This window comes from Suncus etruscus, chromosome 10, assembly GCF_024139225.1.
Source record: "Suncus etruscus isolate mSunEtr1 chromosome 10, mSunEtr1.pri.cur, whole genome shotgun sequence".
In the NCBI taxonomy this organism is placed as follows: Eukaryota; Metazoa; Chordata; class Mammalia; order Eulipotyphla; family Soricidae; genus Suncus; species Suncus etruscus.
The window spans coordinates 80484796-80505835 of record NC_064857.1 but is presented as its reverse complement, the minus strand read 5'-3'; the positions used below and the strand labels follow the sequence as shown (position 1 = coordinate 80505835).

Here is a 21040-nt window from a genome sequence, read left to right as displayed (position 1 = left end):
GCCATGTGCAAGGCAAGTGCCCTTACCTGCTGTGCTATTGTTTCAGCCCCTGAATTTGGAATGTTCCGCCATGTGCAGCTTTCACTCACCTCTCTGTTCCCCTCATGCTGGAGTGGCTAAGCTGGACTACGAACCCACCCAGGAACCCTTGCTTTGAGACCAAAGGGACACAGGTGGGGCCCGAGAGAGTATGGAGGTAGGGCTTTTGCCTTTCATGCAGAAGGATGGTGGTTCGAATCCTGGCATCCCATTGGTCCCCCAAGCCTGCGAGAAGCAATTTCTGAGCATAGATCCAGGAGTAACCCCTGAGCACTGCCGAGTGTGACTCAAAAACCAAACCAAACCAACAACAACAACAACAAAAAAACACAAAGGGGGCACAGGAAGAATATTCAGTGAGTTCAGAACAAGAATGAATTTCTGCCCCACAGGCAAGTGCCTGGGACACAGGCTTGGGCAGTAGTCGAAGAAGGTCAGATGAGTCACTGAAACACCCTGAGAGTCTGCATGGGTAGGGGGCACAGTGCCCCGTGACCAAGCAGATGCCCTTTCCATAAATGAGCTATGAACAGGAGGCTGTGTTCTGTGCATGAGGGATCACATCAAGAGAGCTACAGAAATCTGTGATGGGAGCAATAGCATAGTGGTAGAGCATTTGCCTTGCAAGTGAATGACTTGGGAAGAGACCCAGGTTTGAACCCCAGCATCCCATATGGTCCCCTGAGCCTGCCAGGAACGATATCTGAGAGCAGATAAAAATGATGATAAAACATGAGTGTGAAGAAGGGGAGCAGTTCTGCTGCAGAGGGTTAGCCCTGCCTGTGTAAGCCCCTCTGTCTGCTCTCCGGCCCCCAACCATTAGATAAAGGGGGGAATTTTAGTAGGAAGGAAGCAGACTGAACAGTGAGGAGAGATGCGGGGAGTCATGTATGCATACACAACAGGACAGTTTTTTTTTGGGGGGGGGGGTTTTGGGCCACACCCGGTGTTGCTCAGGGGTTACTCCTGGCTGTCTGTTCAAAAATAGCTCCTGGCAGGCACGGGGGACCATATGGGACACCGGGATTTGAACCAACCACCTTAGGTCCTGGATCAGCTGCTTGCAAGGCAAACATCGCTGTGCTATCTCTCCGGGCCCAACAGGACAGTTTTAACTTTAGATGGGAGCAAAGCACTCCACTCTTCATGGGATGGGGCTTTTATTCTTTTACTTCAATAAGAGGACACTTAGAATTTATAAGCATTTTTTTGGGTCACACCCGGTGGCACTAAGGGGTTACTCCTGGCTCTACGCTCAGAAATCGCTCCTAGCAGGCTCGGGGGACCATATGGGATGCAGGGATTCGAACCACTGTCCTTCTACATGCAAAGCAAACGCCCTACCTCCATGCTATCTCTCCAGCCCCAAGCAAAGCATTTTGATCATAAACTATATACATTAGTCCAGTCATTGAGCCTCTGCCGAGGACTCAGAAGCCTCCCCTTCCAGCCCCCTCGCTTCACAGCACGTTCATCCCCCCCTTCTCCTGCTGCTGCTGTTCACAGGCCGTTTCCACCAAGGAATAGGAATCGTAGCGCATGCCCGCTATCCAGAACCTCCACTCTTTCAACCCTTTTGCTGATGTAAGTAAGGGTGATGATCTGCTTCCTGCCAGCAGTGAGGATTATATCCATATAAAAATTCAACAGAGGGGGCTGAAAAGACAGCATGGAGGTAAGGCGTTTGCCTTTCATGCAGAAGGTCATCAGTTCGAATCCGGCTTCCCATATGGTCCCCTGTGCCTGCCAGGAGCAATTTCTGAGCTTGGACCCAGGAGTTTCCCCTGAGCACTGCCGGGGTGACCCAAAAACCACACACACAAAAAAGAATTCAACAGAGAAACAGCAGGAAGACCCTTACCACCGTCCAAGGGATCGCTGATGATTACGATAAAAAGAAACTAGTGAAGGCGTTTAAGAAGAAATTTGCCTGCAATGGTACTGTAATTGAGCATCCAGAATATGAAGAAGTGATTAGGCTACAGGGTGACCAGCACAAGAACATTTGCCAGTTCCTTGTGGAGACTGGACTGGCTAAGGACGACCAGCTGAAGGTTCATGGGTTTTAAGTGCTTTTGGCTCTCTGAAGCCTAAGTGAGGATATCATTGCAATGAGTAGAATTTCCCTCCTGTCCCTTGTCACAAATTTAAAAACCTCACAGCTTGTATAATGTAACCAGTTGGGGTCTGCTTTTAACTTGGACTAGTGTAACTTCATGCAATAAACTGAAAAGAGCCAAAAACAAACAAACAAACAAACTATATACATTATAAAAAATTTGATAAAGTCACTTAAGTGTTGAGAAGAATAATTGGCATTTTTGGGGGGAGAGGCAGATTTAGCTAGAAAATACTAAATCTTGGGGGCCAGAGAAATAGCATGGAGGTAAGGCATTTGCCTTTCACGCAGAAAGTCATTGGTTTAAATCCCGGCATCCCATATGGTCCCTGAGCCTGCCTGGAGCGATTTCTGAGCATGGAGCCAGGGTAACCCCTGAGCGCTGCCAGGTGTGACCCCCCAAAAAAGAAAATACTAAATTTTCTGATCTAAAAATGGGGTGTTGAGCCAGGGGTACAGCTAACGGATGAGGATGCAGGCTCTGCATGCCGGAGGGCAAGGCTGATCCCTGGAGCTCAGGGTATCTCAAACATTTCCAGGAGTCTCAAGCCACTGAGTGTGTGTGTGTGTGTGTGTGTGTGTGTGTGTGTGTGTGTGTGTGTGTGTGTGTGTGTGAATCTAAAGGAAAAGCTTGTACACAAAACCTTGGTTCAATTCCTAGGACCACCATGTAAACAAAAAATGGGATATTATATAAACCTATCACTAGTGAATATAAATGAACTCCAGAACTTCAGTGATTCTAACTCCTTTCTACTTGGTTTCCCCATGAAGTCATTTTTTTTTCCATTTAGAAGAAAAGAGCTTGACCAAAAAAAAAAAAAAAAAAAAAAAGAAAAAAAGGGGCCGGGCGGTGGCCCTGGAGGTAAGGTGCCTGCCTTGCCTGCGCTAGCCTAGGACGGACCGCGGTTCGATCCCCCGGCGTCCCATATGGTCCCCCAAGCCAGGAGCGACTTCTGAGCGCATAGCCAGGAGTAACCCCTGAGCGTCACCGGGTGTGGCCCAAAAACCAAAAAAAAAAAAAAAAAAAAAAAAAAAAGAAGAAAAGAGCTTGAAAATAAAGATGCAGAACTATTATCTGGGACCTGCTAATACTGCAGGTAAGGTACCTGCAACCTGAGTTCAATCCCTAGCACCTCTTATGTTCCCCCAAGCACCATCACCAGGAGTAATCCTTGAGCAGAGGCAGAAGTAAGCCCTGAGCATGCTGGATATTGCCCCCAGACCATCCTCTCCACACCCCCCCCCATCAAATACACAATTGTGAAAGTAGAAATGGTGATTTCAGAATCCCTCAAGAAACGGTGCCCTGTAAGAAACCTCACCTTACTGTCTCATTCCCAGTCTGTGCTTTTCAAAACTTGCACCCATTTGACTGCTACCTAGCTAAGGGTCTTCATAACAGACACACAACTCATCGAGACCAGTACAAGGCAATTGAGCAGCCTTTCCACTGCACAGGCGGCCCAGGATGCGACTCCGCCGATGAGACCACAGCAAACTGCATAGATGAACCTTCTGGGATTCCAGGTCCTAAATACACAATTTTATTTCTTCTCAGATTTCTTTTTGGTGGTTTTTTTGCGTAACACCCGGCAGTGCTCAGGGGTTACTCCTGGCTCATGCTCAGAAATTGCTCCTGGCAGGCACGGGGGACAGTATGGGATGCTGGGATTCGAACCGATGACCTTCTGTATAAAAGGCAAATGGTTTACCTCCATGCTATCTCTCTGGCCCCTCTTCTCAGATTTCTAAATCCAGAATTCCATGCTCAAAATAGTTGTTTCTTTTCTTTGAAATGCTCTTTTGCAATTTATCCCCTGGTTGCTTATTATATGCCTAGATTCATTTGCTTTCTTCTTTGAACTATATTTTGATTACAAAACACAGGAGCCTGAACCCCTAAGCTATAAACATTTTGTTTTTTTTTTTCAAACCTTTTACTTCTTCTGTCATTTAAAGTACCCACACTTGGGGCCAGAGAGATACCATGGGGGTACGGTATTTGCCTTGCATGCATAAGGTTGGTGGCTCAAATCCCAGCATCCCATATAGTCCCCCGAGCCTGCAAGGAGCAATTTCTGAGCGTAGAGCCAGGAGTAACCCCCGAACGCTGCCGGGTGTGACCCAAAAACCAAAGTAAAAAGTATCCACACTCTTGGGAAAGTACTGAGCTATGGTATAGGAATTGTGGTATAGGACAATTGTTTGTTGTTTCGTTATAATCAAAGGTTTCATCTACAGTGAAAGTTACTTGTTTTGCTAATTCATTGCTAAATCTGAGAAGTTAAAAAACATAAGTTTGGGGCCGGAGAGATAGCACAGCAGCGTTTGCCTTGCAAGCAGCTGACCCAGGACCTAAAGTGGTTGGTTCGAATCCCGGTGTCCTCTATGATCCCCCATACCTGCCAGGAGCTATTTCTGAGCAGATAGCCAGGAGTAACCCCTGAGCACCGCCGGGTGTGGCCCAAAAACCAAAAAAACAAACAAACAAAAAACAAGTTTGTCTGAACATGAAAAAGCTGTGGTTGGAGGTTCTCTGCTCCATATATCACACTGGGATAGCCATAGAGGGTTTTTCTCTTGTTTTGGCTTTGCTTTATTCTAATTTTTTGCAGTGGTGGAGATCAAACCCAGGTCCCAAACCAATATGGCACATGCCTTGCTGCATCACATCCCTGGCCCCAATATTTCATATATACATGAGCACATTCATACACACACACACACACACACACACACACACACACACACACACACACACACACACACAAAATCACTTCTTGGCCTTTTGGCTAAGATCAAGTGTAGTATCTGTTCTTATCATATATATACACATATATACTCCACACCTGGTACTGTTGAGAGCTGTTCCCAGCTCAGTGCTCAGGGGCCAATCACAAAGGTGCAGGCAGGCAGGACCGAACAGAGCTGAAATCAACCTGGGACTCCCACGTGAGTAACCTGAACTCAAGCCCTGAGCCATCCGTTGCCTTAGCCCTGGGACCTGGTTTCAGAGGGGGCAGGCAGGAAAAAAAATTTTCTCACACCAATTGCTTTAAAGCTATCAGCTCCTCTAAGGTCTAACAAGCATCCAGTACAAAATCCGTCTTCCCTGTTGGGAGATAGAAGCTGGACTAGCTGCATGCAAGGCAAGAGATTTTTCTTGTTGTTGATTTTGGACTATACCCAGCGGTGTTCAGGGGTTACTTCCTGGCTCTGAGCTCAGTGGTCATTCCTGGTGGACTTGGGGACCATATGGAATGCTGGGGATCGAACCCAGGATGGCTGCGTGCAATGCAAATGCCCTACCTGCTCAGCTATCACTTTGGCCCCAGGAGACCCCTTTTTGCCCAGTAAAGCTTTTATTTTTGAGCCACACCTGATGTGCTCAGGGCTTTCTCCCGCTCCATACTCAGGAATTGGTCCTGGTGGGCTTGAGGAACCATATATGGTACCAGGGATCGAACCTGAGTTAGCATCATGCAAGGCAAATGCCTTATCCTAGTACTATTATCCGGGCTTTTGCCCAAGAAATTTTTGTGAAACTCTGGATTTATAAGCACATAAACAGGCATACAAACCAAACATTTACTGATAATAAATCATTAAAAACCTCACCACATTGAAAGTAGACTTGTAAGACTTCTGTGACCCCCACAAGGGGTCACCAGCTTGTTTACATGGTGACTGCTCCAGCTTAGACTGAGGAGGCCCATCTTTTTTTTTTTCACAACAAAAATGTTACCATCAGGGCCAATGTGGTGGTGCAAGCCATAAGGCATTTGCCTTGCACGCACTAGCCTAGGACTGACTGCAGTTCGATCCCCTGGCGCCCCATATGGTCCCCCAAGACAGGAGCGATTTCTGAGCGCATAGCCAGGAGTAACCCCTGAGTGTCACAGGGTGTGACCTAAAAACCAAAAAAAAAAAAAGTTAGCATCATCACCAGATTTGTTTTGTTTTAGGGCCACATTTGGCAGTACTCATAGGGACCGTGTGATGCCAGGTATCAAAGTCAGTCCTCCTGTACACAATGCATGTACTCAGTCTTGGGTAAGCTCTCTCAGGCCCACAGAATCTATTTCATTAAACAAAAAAAAAATTGGGTGTGGGGCCGAAGAGATAGCACAGCGGCGTTTGCCTTGCAGGCAGCCGACCCCGGACCTAAGGTGGTAGGTTTGAATCCCTGGCGTCCCATATGGTCCCCCGTGCCTGCCAGGAGCTATTTCTGAGCAGATAGCCAGGAGTAACCCCTGAGCACTGCCGGGTGTGACCCAAAAACCAAAAAAAAAACCAAAAAGAAATTGGGTGTGTGTGTGTGGCCCTCAAGCTGTGCTCAGGAGGTCAGAGGCAGTGGTTCAGCACAAGATGTGGTGCCTCTTGGCCTGCAGTTCTGGGACCCCAGGATGATATATCTGGCTGTGCTTGGGGTCTCCAGGGCTATACATAGGATGCCTGGGGGACCATGTAGTGCCAGGACTGGAATATTTTGCTATCCCCTGGACTCCTTGTAAGCAATTTTATTATTATTATTATTATTATTATTATTATTATTATTATTATTATTATTATGTTTGATTTTTGGGGGGGGATCACACCCAGTGGTACTCCTGGTTCATTTCTGTCTCTGTGCCTGGGGATCTTCCTGCCTTTGGCTTGGGGGGACCATATGGGACGCCTGGGGATCGAATCGAAGTCCTTCCTTGGCTAGCGCTTGCAAGGCAGACACTTTACCTCTAGCGCCACCTCACCGGCCCTACAGCTAAACTTTTTGACTTCTCAGGACTTCACTGAGGAAGTGACTTCAGCCTGTGCCAGGAATGTCAACATCCCTGAACTGGAGACAAGTGTCATTTGGTACACATAAGAGCCAAGAAACCAGGGGTCTGGGGGACATAGAGGCAGGAGAGTGGGGAGGACACTCATTTAGCATGAAGCCAACCCAGATTTGCTACCTGGCATCCCATATGGTCCACTGACACCCACAAAGAATGATCCCTGAACAGACCCAAGAGTAAACCCTGAGCACTGTGGGGTGTGACCCCCCAAAAAATATAAAATAAAACAAAGAAATAAACCAAGGATCTGGGCCCACATCTGCCCCTATCAGCCTCATGCCCTTGGCCGTGAGCCAATTCTTCCTGGTTTCCTTATTCCTGACAGAAAGTTGCCAAAACAACATGTCTGTGCCATCTCTTGCCTCTCTGTACTCACAAGAGTTGCTAGAGAAGGGACACCTCCCTATACTACTTGATGAATGTGACATGCTCATGCCCTTCTCCTTTAGCCCTTGGTTTACATAACAACAGCATCTTCCACGAACTCCAGGGCTGAGAAGAGAGGAATGGCCTGGTTAACTGATGCTCTGAGCCATAAAGGGAACACCAGAACATACCACTTTTTAAATCATTTCAACATAGTGCTGTGAGGCCAGGCAGCTGGAAGTGAGAAGTGTGAGACAAGTCAAAACAGGCAAAGAGGAACAGGAAGCCCCAGTGCTTGGCTGTGTCTGTGAGAAGTCACAGAGTCATTTGTGAGGTGAACTTCAGACAAGGAGTCTCCTTTCTATCTGGCCAGAAAGCGGCTCACACATAAGATGGGGTGAGAGGTGATTTGAAGGTCTACGTATGGAATCAACAGGTCTTTCACTTCAACACATACACAACAACTATTTCTAAAAAATACCAGAAATCAGGAAAACATTAATAAAAAAAAAAAATCAAAGCATCACCAATAATGCCAAGCTTCCATTCTACTTTGTAAGCTGAGGAGATGTGGGAAAAACATGATACGTAACACTGCGCATTAGTCACAAGCAAGGACAGGGCTTCATTCAGAGTTTGGATGACCTACACAGTCTCACTTCATGACATGGAACTTTCTAGATGGGAGTGATGGATGAGCTAAAGGAGGAAGGAATTTGGTCCTGACAGGGCTCGTGATGTGATCAGGACAAAGAGGGGAGGAGAGGGTGGCTCTACTATTATTGTTCAAGTCAGATCTTGTGTGAAGTTTCTATTTGAGAAACCCTGGCCAGGGTTCTTTCTCAGATGAAACTGTGAACCAAACAGCCGTTCACCGGGTCCCTGAGGAGTGGATCTGTTTGGAGAGTTCAGACTCCCTGGCTGCAGCTGAGGGTTCCTCACTGGCCTTCCGCTGCTCAGGAACTGAGATGCTATCAGCTCCTTGCCTGTCACTGTTCCAGCTTTCCTGTAGGGTCATGACCTCCACGCACCAGCAACAAGTCCTGATGACTTAAAAGTCCCAGTATGGACCAGGACTGGTTCTGGAGAAGTCAGGAGACTAGAGAAGAGGGGAAATCACATCAGCTAGTAATTACCGAGCACTGACACTGTGCCAGCCACGGTGGCGACCAGCCTTTAAACATTCCTGGCTCCATGGGAGGAGGGAAACGGGGTTAGGAGGTGAGAGTCTCTTCTGGAGAGGCTTTATGGAGACCATTGAAGGGGTAAAGAACTTGTGCCCTCCCCCCCCCCCCCAAGTAGCTAGCCATATCTGCTTAGCTCTCAAATCCCAACCTCCTGCCTCCATCTTCATCCTGTGCTTCAGGGCCTGGATCTCCCTGGTCAGGGCAAGTAGGGACCAAGGAGTTGCCTTCCTTAGCCACTTACAGGCCCTAATTACTCAAGTGCCCTCTTTGGGAAAGGAAGAGAGAAGAGAGCTGCTTCTCGGAAGGCTGCCCCTGTGGACAGAAATGCACTTGAGGGGACCCCGGGAGGCCCCGGGCAGCTTGGTGGATCCCAACCTCACGCCTAAAGGATAAAGCAGGAAGATCCTTGTGCAGTAAGAGAAGCTCTGAGAAGTAAGAACTGGATTGAGGCACTGTTTGCTCAGGGCTGTGGGAATGCCATGAGGGCTCAGCATGTGCAGGGACACACAGGGTACTGGTGGCCTGGTATGTCCTGACTTGAAAGCCCCTCTGTGCTGGATCTAGGCCTGCTGCTTTGCCAGCAGCAGCAAACAATGGGAGGCTGCTCGTGGGAGCATGGAGAACATGGACAGGAGCTAGGAACACTCCCTCCTATTTCATTTTCAGATCCTGTCGCTTCGGGCTGGGATGCAGATGGCCAGAGATGAGGGCAAATCTTTTATAGTGCTTAGCTACCTGCTGTTTTCTCTCCTCTCCATATCAACAGGAAGAACACTCAATACCCAGGTTCGAGAATGCTGACGTTGATCTAATGGCAAATTAGAAAAAAAATAATTAAAAAAAAAAAAGAACACGATGTGTATTGGAATATTTTCACTGGTACAGTTCCTCTTATGCAGGCTTTACTCTCTCTCTCTTTTTTCTTTTTGTTAAGTTGTACTTTTACTTCCAAAAATATGGCTGCCTTAAAAATATGTCCGCCTTTTGTTACAAACATATTTAAACTGAATGGAGAAAAATAAATGAGCTCATCCTTCAGGAAAAGTTAGCACCACTTTAGTATGGGTGACATTCTGGGATACACCACTGAAAGCATGAGCACAATGCTCCAAAGGCGAGTCTGGCTCACAGGAGGTTACCTTTGAGAGAGGAGCTGAGGATGCATCATTTGTGCATCACTTCTGGAACCAGCATGTCCCTTTGGGGCTCGGGCTATGAACAAAGCCACTGGAGGCACAGGCCAAGGAAGGGGGCAGGTCTGTGATGATATTTTTAGCAAACAGGAGCCAGGGCAGCTGAGGGCAAGAGTAACCCTGGGGAGTAATTCTTTATGAACAAGTGATCAGAGCTAAAAGTTGAGTGAAAAGTGTCTCCAAGGGACGGTAGGGGGGTGAGGGTGGGCTCAAGGAACAGATTCCTAATTACTATCAAAACACAGAGATCCGGGGCCGAAGAGATAGCATGGAGGTAAGGCATTTTGCCTTTCATGCAGAAGGTCATCGGTTCGAATCCCGGTGTCCCATATGGTCCCCCCGAGCCTGCCAGGAACGATTTCTGAGCATGGAGCCAGGAGTAACCCCTGAGCACTGCCGGGTGTGACCTAAAAACCACAAAAACAAAAAACAAACAAACAAAAAAACCCCACAGAGATCCAAAGTGATTATCTTCGGTGCTGGGGAGAAAAGAGGGTTAAGGGTGAGACTGCAAAGGGCTGCTTTTCTAGGGTCTTGTCATAGGGAATACTGAAGATTAAATAAGGCTGTTTCTCGCTGCTACTGCTATCAATTAGCCGCAGTCACTTCCACAGCCATAATAACTGCCACATGCAGCCTGGGTATCATTACCTCTGGGCCTGCTCGTTCCGAACGCAGGAGACCGGAGCTGCAGCCTGGCCCCCAACAAGGGCTTCCACTGAGTGCCCTGCCAGTCAGATGCTGTTTTACAGAATAATTCAGTGTGTCAGAATATTTGAGATAATTGGGCCTAGTTCCGTTCCTCAAACATCTGAACCAGGTTATAGACTGCAATAACTTAACCTTCTCGTCCCCAAATATTTGCTGCACTATATACAATGATTGAGATTACTGCTCCTTCTAGAATCACAAAAATGCTCACCGTGATCTCCGGTCTACGTGGCAGGGTTAAGCTGTCACCGAGGGCAACTGCCATCCCATTGAAAGGTTTTCACTTAGAAAAATGGAGAAACCCATGCCGTGAAGCCTTCATTTTAGCGTAAAAGATGAAGTTATCTCCAAGGAGAAACAGAAGCTGTCTCTCCTCCCACCCCCACAAAGGGTCATCTTTGGACACTGATGGAAATGGCTCCTCCAGCCCTGCTCTGGAGCCTGTTACTCCCTCTGGCTCCTTCTTCGAGGGGTACCTCAAAATGCCCAGTAATTGGGGGGCTCGCAGGCAGGGCGCATCAGGCAGCGGTAAAGAGTTAATGCTCCTCTGAACTCTGGAAGAAACCAGGTTTCGTGGGTGGGGCTTGGCAATGCCAGAGCCCTGTAACCAATTTCATTTCCGGATACATGAATGGTCCATGGGGGCAAGTTGGCCAGGGAGACTGAGGCCTGCTGGGAGCACAGGCTTTGAAGAGCGATTCCTGTCCCTGCAGCCCAGGCACACAGGCTCCAGTCAAACCTGTGGATTCTCTGAGGGAAATGAAACTGCTCTTGGTAGCCCCTTCCATGGGATGAGGCTAAGCCACCAGGATTTAGAACCAGCGGCTATTCAAAGGATTCTGGGGGCTGAAGAGAGTACAGTGTCTAAGGTGCTAGCCAGGTCCATCCCCACCCCTGCATATAGTTCCCCTGAGCCCTTCCAGGGGTCTGTCTTGAGCACAGAGTTAGGAATAAAGCCCAAGTACCACTGTGTGTACCCAAAACCCTCTGATCCCCTAAATTATTTAAGAATAACAGGTTGACAGGTCTTCATCATTTAAACTTAGTTCTCTTAATCTGATTAAAAATAAAATATCTCAGCATCCCATATGGTTCCTCCAAGCTCCACCAGGAGTGATCCCTGAGTGCAGAGCCAGAAGAATCTTGAGCACTGCCAGGTGTAGCCCCAACGCCAAACACAAAACAGGCCAGAGCAATAGTATCGCAGGTAGGGGATTGCCTTGCATGTGGCCAACCTGAGTTCCATCCCCTGCTTCCCATATGGTCCCCCAAGCACTGCCAGGAGTTGTTGTGTTAAATAATTAAGGATGGGGCTGGATGGTGAAGGATTTCTCTGCCATCCCAGGCCACGTGGCTCCGCAACCCCCATCCAGCCGGCGGGTCCCAGGCCCAGGTGAACGGCGGAATCAAAACTCACTCACAGGCAGGCATCAGGAAGCATCAGCTTTATTCATCCCTATTCACCACATGAGTGTGTCCTATCTCATAATCTTTCAAGTATTCAGCCATTCTTAGCTACCCTGCATCTTAACTCCTTTCAGCCATCTTCCTTTGACCTCCATCCTGGTCAAAGACCACAAGAGGCAAAAACCCAAAAGCCAGAGGGCCCAGCAGGGCAGAGAGCCCCTAATCCCCTCGAGCAAAGGTTTATCTACCTATTCCAAGACCCCTCCCAGGAATGGGCGGGATCTTGCAGGTAAGGTCACACCTAATATTCGGTTCCCAAGACCCCTCCCAGAAATGGGTGGATCTCAGATAGGTACACCTAAATCCAGGGTGGAGTCACAAGGAGTGATCACTGAGTGCAGGCAGGAATAACCTCTGAGCATCTCTGAATGTATAGGGAAAAACCCCATAAAACACAAAACCAAACAAAAATATTTCCAGAATCACTTTAGACTAAAAGTAAGGGCTATATAGTGTTTAAAAACAATACTCAGGGCAGGAGATGTGATTCAGTGGTAGGTAGAGTGCTTGTTTTGCATGTAGGCAGACCTAGGTTTGATTTCTAGCATTAAAAAAAAAAAAAAGTTAAAAAATACTCAGGGGAGAGAAAATGTAAAATAAAAATCAATGTCTTGGGGCCGTAGAGATAGCATCAAGGTAAGGCGTTTGCTTTTCATGCAGAAGGTCATTGGTTCAAATCCCAGCATCCCATAAGGTCCCTTGAGCCTGCCAGGAGCGATTTCTGAGCGTGGAGCCAGGAGTAACCCCTGAGCGCTGCAGGGTGTGACCCAAAAACAAAAAAAAAAAAACAAAAAAAATCAATGTCTTCAGATGAAAACAGAATGGCACTTCAAAGTACTAAAATAAGTGTATCTAGACCTGCAATTAGCATAATCACAAATCAATTAGTTTGTGTTTGTTTATTTACAGTCACACCTGATTGTTTAGAGCCTCAAACCAACTTGGTTCTTGGGGTCCAACTGTGGAGCCTAAAGCCTCGCCCAGCAAATACAAGTCACAGTGGCAAGTGGAGAAATTCACCTAGTGAGAACAAGGCAGAGACACAGAGAGGGGAGCCGGCGAGCCCTGCGTGACGACTGCAATCTCTGAAGCCCTTTCTCTTTCTTTTCTCTTGTGACTTGAGTCAGTGACCTGGCAGCTCACACTCCTGGGCCCTGAGCAACTACTCGAAGGCAGTTTATGTCACCTAGGTGGGATACTTGGAACAAACTTTTAGGGGCAGGTATTAGGGGTTGAACCCAGGGCCTGCACTGCAAAAAAGTAGGCTGGACCACCTGAGGGCAAGTAGCTAGTGAACCAGAGGGTAAGAATACAGGGAGAGGAGAGTCTTGGTTGATTTTGAAGCCACCGAAGATAAGATTCTGACCCTGCTCCAGAAGCAGACAGCACAATGATCTGAACGTTGGGTCCTTTTGTCTCTGCAGCTCACGGAGCCCATGCAGATGACCAGCTCCTAAGGACTGAACTTAGAACCACCTCCAAGTAGAACCAGTCTGGGCTGGAGCAAATAGCACAGCAGGTAAGGGTGTTTGCCTTGCACATGGCCAACCGGGGTTTGATCTTTGGCATCCCATATAGTTCCCCCCATCTGCTGCCAGGAGTAGCCCCTGCATTGCTGGATGTGGCCCCCAAACAGACAAAAGTGGAACCATCTCTGCAGGCAGCAACGGTGCTGAGTGACGTTGAAATTCAGAAAATAGGCCAAATTGGAAAGACGGAAAGGTTTAATTCGAAAAGAAGGCTCATTACCTGCAGCGGGAGAATGAGTCTGGTTCACCACGTGAAAACCAAAGCTATTTCAAGGCTAATCACTGGGGCTTTGTAGAAGAGCTACAAATGGCTGCTGGGTTTAATGGCCCAAAGCGCATCCGAGGCCTTTAATTAATCTCAAGAACGGTTTCTTGTAAATATTCCGCAAATCACAGGCGTTCCCTTACACAGTAAGTTCCCAGAGAACGAACGTCTTTTTCTGTGTTCTGCAGAATGTGGGGCTGCTTTCTCAACTCAGAAGGGAGACAGGGGTGGGGAAGTGGCTGGGCTGACTCGGTAGGGACTGGAAAGGCCAGACGTGACTGGGCTCAGGGAACCTGATAAGGGCTGGGAAGCTGGGGGAGGCAGACGGGGCAGGACTTCCCTCAGCTGCTCATCTACAAAAGAGCAAAAAAGCCGGGGGTCAAGGGCCCAGAGTCCATTTCTGCCTCCTTGCAGGAGAAGGCGGCCCAGCAGGATCTCTATGGCTGGACAAAGACTCTTCCGGTAGAGGCCAGGGAAAGGCGCTTCTGGGACGCGTCCCCTGGGGAGCCTCTCAGGAGGAGGAGGCCGGGGTGAGGGCTGGGGCAGAATGTGGGAGACTCCCTGCCCTCTCCACCCTCCCCCATCATTCCTTCCACCTCTCGCTCTCTCCAGACTTTCATCCAAGGCTCAGAGTCACCCAGACATGTTTATTTAATTAAAGCAAGCAAATACAACCGCTATCGCTGAGGCCCAGAGAGATTTAGCGAAGGATAAACAGGCATTTCTGGGGCCTGTAAGGGAAGGAGCCAGGGGCCTACGGAGCCACATTATCACTATGGTCCCGTGGACTCCCGGCTTGGATACGGGGAGAGACTGGGGTGGGGGAGAGAGAGGGGAACGCCCTGTAATGTCGGGGTTTTTCCAACACTGAGCATTCCAAACATTTACTACTGTGAGCTTTGGAAATGAGAAATGGTACTTTTAAGTTCTGAGGTAGGGAAACAGAAGGATCAAAAGAATGTTTACTTGGTTTTGGAGAAGGAGGGGGAAAAAGTTTTATGAAGAGCTCTTTCCAGTGGAAGACATAATTATTATTTTCTGCTGGGAAATATTCCAGCAGTTTACAGTAAGGCTCTGCTAGAACATGGGAAGAGTTTGAACCTCACACACATTTCCCTCTGCTGGGATGCTGGTCTGTGTTTGTTCTCCATTGCAATAGGGCCAAGTTCAGAAAGGTGAGAGCTTGGGACAGCAGAGCAGAGCCGAGGAATAACCAAGTGAATGTGAAGAAAGGAAAAAGCACAGCAAACACAACTCACACTTAATCTTCCTCCTCAAAGCTTTGTAAAAGTGTTTTTCCTGGGGGTGGGGGAAATTTGTTCACACACATATGTGAGTCTGGGTGCACATTGGTATAGTTGTGCCTAGGCGCACACATAGCAGCAGCACATGCGTGTTAAGAATGAACCTCGCTGCAATCTGCATGAAAGTTACTGGGATGTTTTTTTGACTCTGGAAGACTTATGATGACACACTGCCCTGCATTCATCCTTCACAATGGGGTCGGAGAGATAGCACAGTGGTGTTTGCCTTGCAAGCAAGGACTTAAGGTGGTTGGTTCGAATCCCAACGTCCCACATGGTCCCCCGTACCTGCCAGGAGCTATTTCTGAGCAGATAGCCAGGAGTAACCTCTGAGCATAGCCGGTTGTGGCCCAAAAACCAAAAACCAAAAAAAAAAAAAAAAAAAAAAAAAAGAAAGAAAAGGGGGGGCGGGCGGTGGCGCTAGAGGTAAGGTGCCTGCCTTGCCTGCGCTAGCCTTGGACGGACCACGGTTTGATCCCCCGGCATCCCACATGGTCCCCCAAGCCAGGAGCAACTTCTGAGCACATAGCCAGGAGTAACCCCTGAGCGTTACTGGGTGTGGCCCAACACCCCCCCCCAAAAAAAACCAAAACATCCTTCACAATGACACCACAACTGATTTCTTACTTTTGGTCCCCTCGCCATGCCACAGAAGTTGTGTCAAAAGTCAACTAATGGGGCCGGAGAGATAGCACAGCAGTAGGGCATTTGCCTTGCACATGAAGGACCCAGGTTTGACCGATGGCATCCCATATGGTTCCCACCCCCCCCATGCCTGCCAGGACCCATTTCTGAGCGCAGAGCCAGGAGGAATCCCTGAGCACTGCCGAGTGTGACCCAAAAACAAAAACAGAATTCAATTACTGAAATGAATTTTGGTAAAAACGTTCCATTGTGGGCCAGATCGATAGCACGTTGGATAGGATATTTGCCTGGCAAGAGGCTGGGCTGGGTTTGATCCCCAGCATCCCATATGGTCCCCCAAGCCTGCCAAGATTGATTTCTGAGTGCAGAGCCAGGAGTATTCTCTGAACACTGCCAGCTGTGTCCCTCTCCAAAAAAAGCCAAAAAAAAAAAAAAAAAGTGTACTATTTTAAGTGTTCAAGTGATTCCTAACTCCAGGGACACCACAATCCTGGTGCTGCCTTAGCTTTTGAGACTACAGGACATACAGAATGATTTCTTTGGAGCCAGCTCACTTTTCATATGGCGAGAAACATTCATAATGGACCTGAAAATATAAAACACAAGCACGATTGCTTTCTGAAGCTACTTGGGAAGAGGTGAATCATGCATTTTGCTTGAAAACCAACCCGGGAGTTAGGGAGAGAGCTCAGAGGCTCGAACACTGACCCCCCAATGAAAGGCCCCAAATTTTGGATCAACTCACATTGGTTTGTGGTCCTGAGCATCACTGGGGGTTCCCTTCACTTCCAGAAACAACCTTTGGAGTTACTCCAGGACGCTGGATCAACTATTTGCAGAACTGCCCCAAGGAGTGTCACCAGAAGGCTACCAAATTCCTATAGGGTCCCAGCATTCACTGGCCCATCCCAGGCACCTACCTCTCTGGTCAGATGTCTGCTTAGCTAGAAACATTCTTTCTGGTTCCACCCATAGACACGGAGTTGCTGAGGGCAGGCATTCAACATGCCTTGTACTCGTGAGGGGCACACAGCCTGAGTCCTTTGCATAGAGGAGGCCCTTTTCTAAATATGGGACTCTGGGAGCTCTCCCCTGAAACTAACTGTCCATTTATTTATTTATTTGGGTTTTGGGCCACACCCAGCGGCGTTCAGAAGTCATTCCTGGCTTTGTGCTCAGAAATCACTCCTGACAGGCTCAGGGACCGTATGGGATGCCGAGGATCGAACCTGAGTCCATCCAGGGTTGTCCGGCCACATGCAAAGCAAATACCCTACTGCTGTGCTCTTGCTCTGGCCCCTTGAAACCAACTTTCTTAAGTGGGGAGGCTCCGGTGACCCTGTGTGATAGGGGAACACCCTAAAAGCACTTTCTGTCTCCTTCCTTTTGGCAAGTTATTTCTGGGCTCCGATTCTTGAACTCTGGCACTTGTCGGGGTCGAACAAGACTAAATGAATGACTTTGTTCTTGGGATGGTTGTAGAAATGCCATGGAAACCAGAAAGAGTGTGATAAAACCAATGCTCTTTGCATGTAGTACTGAAACCATCTCAGTGACCATGATAGGGAGGAGCCTCCTTAGCGCTGATAAGCCTCCCTGTTCTTTGTACTTGATTCCCTCTGAGTCAGGGGGTGCCTCACTGGTTCACTGTCACAATTTAGGCTGGTCAACCCTTTGCATATTTCGAGGCCACACACATAGATGGGTGCTCAGTGGTGCTTATGATACTATAAACGGGGGTTCCCAGTGGAGCATGTGGTACTAGGGAATCAAACCCGAGTTTCCCCTATGCAAAGCGGAATGCCCTTTTTCTTGATTCCTAATGATCTAGTTTAACTTTAATGACTTGAATGCTCTTAGATTTGTCGAGGCTTGTTCTATGGCTCAGAATGGAGTCTATCTTGGTCATGGTGTGATGGGCAAGACATGATTCCATGGCAGAACTAGTGCCTTAAATGTACAAATGAGGCCCTGGGTTTGATCCCCAGGACTGCAGGAATAAATAGAAATTCTCTCACTGCTATCTGAAATGTTGGAGGAAGATTAATCAATTCAAAGTGGTAGATAACATCTTTCAGATCTCACATATATCTATATCTAGCTATCTCCAGGGACCCACCCAGAATCGCACATATGCAAGGCTGAGTCACAGTCCTGACACCCAGGCAGCCTTTATCTTCTTATGTTTGTTTGCTAGTTTGTTTACTTGGGGGCCACACCTCAAACAAGGTGGTGTTACTCTTGGGGTGGTGCTTGGGAGACCACATAGTGGTGGGATCAAACCTAAACTCCTACGTGCAAAGCAAGAGTTCCAGTGCTTTGAGCCTCTCAATGGCCCCAGTTCACCTTATCTCTGCTGATTCTTTTTGCTTGCTTGTCTGACCAAATAGTGAGACAGGTCTACTAAAATCTCCAACAGCAACAGTAGAATTCTTCATTCAGCCTTTTTTGTTTGTTTGTTTGTTTGTTTGTTTTATTTTTGTTTTTTTTTGGGTCACACCCGGCAATGCTCAGGGATCACTCCTGGCTCTACACTCAGAAATCACTCCTGGCAGCCTCGGGGGACCATATGGGATGCTGGGATTCGAACCACCGTCCTTCTGCATGCAAGGCAAATACCTTACCTCTATGCTATCTCTCTGGGGCCACCCCCCCTTTTTTTTAATCTCTTTTTTTGCTTCATGATTTTGAAGCTCTATTAATTGGTACACATACATTTATAATGACTAAGTCCTCTCACTAAACTGTCCTTTTCAGCATTATGAAATGAAACCTTTTCTTGGGATTTAACTTGAAATCTGCATTGTCTTATATTTGCATAGCCATTTTAGTTGTCTTTTGCTTTCAGTTTGCATCACTTGCTTCAACCTCTTGTATTTATGGTGGAGGCACCCCCAGTGGTGCTCAGGGCTTACTCCTGGCTCTGCATTCAGGGATCACTCCTGGTAGGCTTGGTGGGACTATATGGAGTACCGGGTGTGTTGGGGGGAGGGCTACTGGAGTGCCAGGGATCATACCTGGGTTAGCTGAGTGTAAGGCAAGCACCCTAACTTCCTTGGCCTAGCTCTCCACCCCCTCATTTTTTATATTTAAAATAAATCTTTTGCAAAGAATAATAAAGCATATCCTTTACAGAGAGTATACAGCTGAGTCTTATTTGATCAATTCTGATCATTACGTACATTTTAATAAGTGTGCAGAGCAATAACATTGAATGCAATTACGGACCCGGTCACACTCAAGTGACTCCTCTCTGGTTTCTTCATTACTCCTTTCCTGTCTTGGTGGTGGAGAGGTCATTCAAATATTAGAATTCTATTTTAATCTTTCTGTTGACCTTTTAGTTTTTTTAAAATTTTTTTGTACTTTTTAACTGGCTTCCCTAGAGAATACAACATACATCTTTAATATTTCACCATCAACTTACAGATAATTTACTACTTGCTGTAAACTACAGAACTCAAAACCACATAGTACCACCTGTATACCTCCTTTACACCATATATACATATAGTATAGTTAACTGTGAATGCAAAGATTGAGAAAGAGAGCAAGATCAAGTATAAATATTTTGCCCTTGCCCTGATACTTACCAGTTTTGCCATTTCTGCTAAATCTGTTCTCTAAAATGGTGAAGTTAGACCAGGTATTACTTCCAGTCAGCTCAATGAACCTAGTTAGCAATTGTTACCGTGTGAGAATCATTACTGACAATGAGCTCTTATTTACCCCGTTTTCTCTGGATAAATGTCTTGATTTTTGTTCTCATTCTTGAATACTCTTTTTCAATGGAGACAAACTTTCCTGTAAAGGTTTTGCTCCGTGCCTTGTGAGACTGGTCTCTAAAGAGAAATGGTCAATTAACTAGATTGTTGTTCTCCTGCATGTAATATGCCATTTTCCCCTCTTGGTCTTTATCACTGGCTTTCAACAGTTTTGACACTAATGTGTCTTGATGTGGGAGATTTGGTGTTTATTCTGCTGGGTGTTATCGCATAGCCTCAAATGTCTGACTTCTTTTCCATTTGTTTTCTACTGTTTCTGTTTCTTGACTGAGATTCCTTATTGCTGAGATTTTCATGCACTGGAAACATGTTTCATGCAATGAAAACACTGAGGGTGAATTATAGTAACTGCTTTAAAATCCTTGTCTGTTATAGTTCCAACATCTGGCATGTCCTGGGGTTGAACTCAATTGATTTTTTTTTTTCTTCTGTAGAGAATGTATTCCATTTTCTAGGTTCCTTGCATGTCAGGAAATTTTGGATTGCATCCTGAATAATAAGTTGTGGAGATTCTTCTCTGGCTGGAACTGTAAATTTTATGGGTTTGCAACTAACTCCAATCTCTCTCCTTCAGATCTTTTGTCTATAGCTGGGCTGCTTAAAATTTGGTTAATAAATGTGTGGTTCAAAGTCTTGTCAGTGATGCATACTGGTGGAGTTTGGGGATGCCCCTTCTCTCATCCCTCTGACAGGATTTGTCCACTGCTTTCAGAGCTGACAAGTTCTCAGTCTCCCCCTTTTCCAGTCTCTAGGCCAGAGGCCGCCTCCCTGCCCTTGTGTCCTTCACTGCTCTATGTGCCTTGGGCTGCAATTAGCTCAGGCTCAGAGCCTCAGACAACTTGGCTATTTTCTATCTTCCAAATGGAAGGACACTTTCCACTGCGTTTTCCTGCCTCTGTGTGCTGCTCTGTCTCTTCTGGGTGTCTCAGTTTAGACTTTCTGCTCTCTGGCACACAAGGTTTGAGGATCAGGAAGAGATATGTTTGGGTCTTTGCCTTGGGAAATCTACTCTCTTCAGCACTGGTGCTGCTTTCTCAGCTTCACTTCTAGGGTTTCCAAACCAGAAACAAATAGTTTCTCTACTGAAGTCCCTGGCCACTGAACAGTGAAAGATAGAAAAAACACACAGCCCCTACCCCCAAAACAGAACTTCTGGCATCCTGTCTGCCCCTTAGAGAGTTGAGACTCCCAGTTACAGCCTCTCTACCGAACTGGAGCTTCTACCAACACTCCAAAACCTCCTGGAAACTGTCTCTTGTAGGTTTAGAGATGACATTTAGAGATGACTTTTTGAAGGTGGGGGGTAGCAGTTATCATCTTGAAGTTTCTGTCTAATACAGGATGCCTAGAACCAGGTATTGTCAAGCTGAGTTTCAAACATAATGTGATATGTTCCCTCAGCAATATTTAATGAGTAGTTCCTCTGTGCAAGGAGGTATTCTAGGCATGGGAGAATGGGGGAGGCAAGGCAGGGCAAGGCAGGTTTAAACAACGATGTTACAGCAAGGAGTTAAAATTCCAGCGAGATTAAAATATGTGCCTAAATTACTTATATATGAGACAGCATGAAAACTTTCTTTAGAAGCCCA

The 21040-nt window shown here is 47.0% G+C and overlaps 2 protein-coding genes and 1 pseudogene across 3 annotated transcripts in view; 2 read left to right on the top strand and 1 right to left on the bottom strand.

Annotated features, from left to right (window-relative positions):
- Positions 1-21040, bottom strand: part of DYM (dymeclin) — a 340760-nt gene that overhangs the window by 14616 nt on the left and 305104 nt on the right. The gene's annotated exons all lie outside the window — the stretch shown is intronic.
- Positions 1579-2298, top strand: LOC126020101 (eukaryotic translation initiation factor 1-like). Its single transcript, XM_049781581.1, has 2 exons — positions 1579-1694; positions 1880-2298. The coding sequence occupies exons 1-2, from the start codon at positions 1579-1581 to the stop codon at positions 2106-2108; spliced, it is 345 nt and encodes a 114-aa protein (XP_049637538.1). The 3' UTR covers positions 2109-2298.
- LOC126021354 (uncharacterized) lies at positions 4934-5013 on the top strand (annotated as a pseudogene).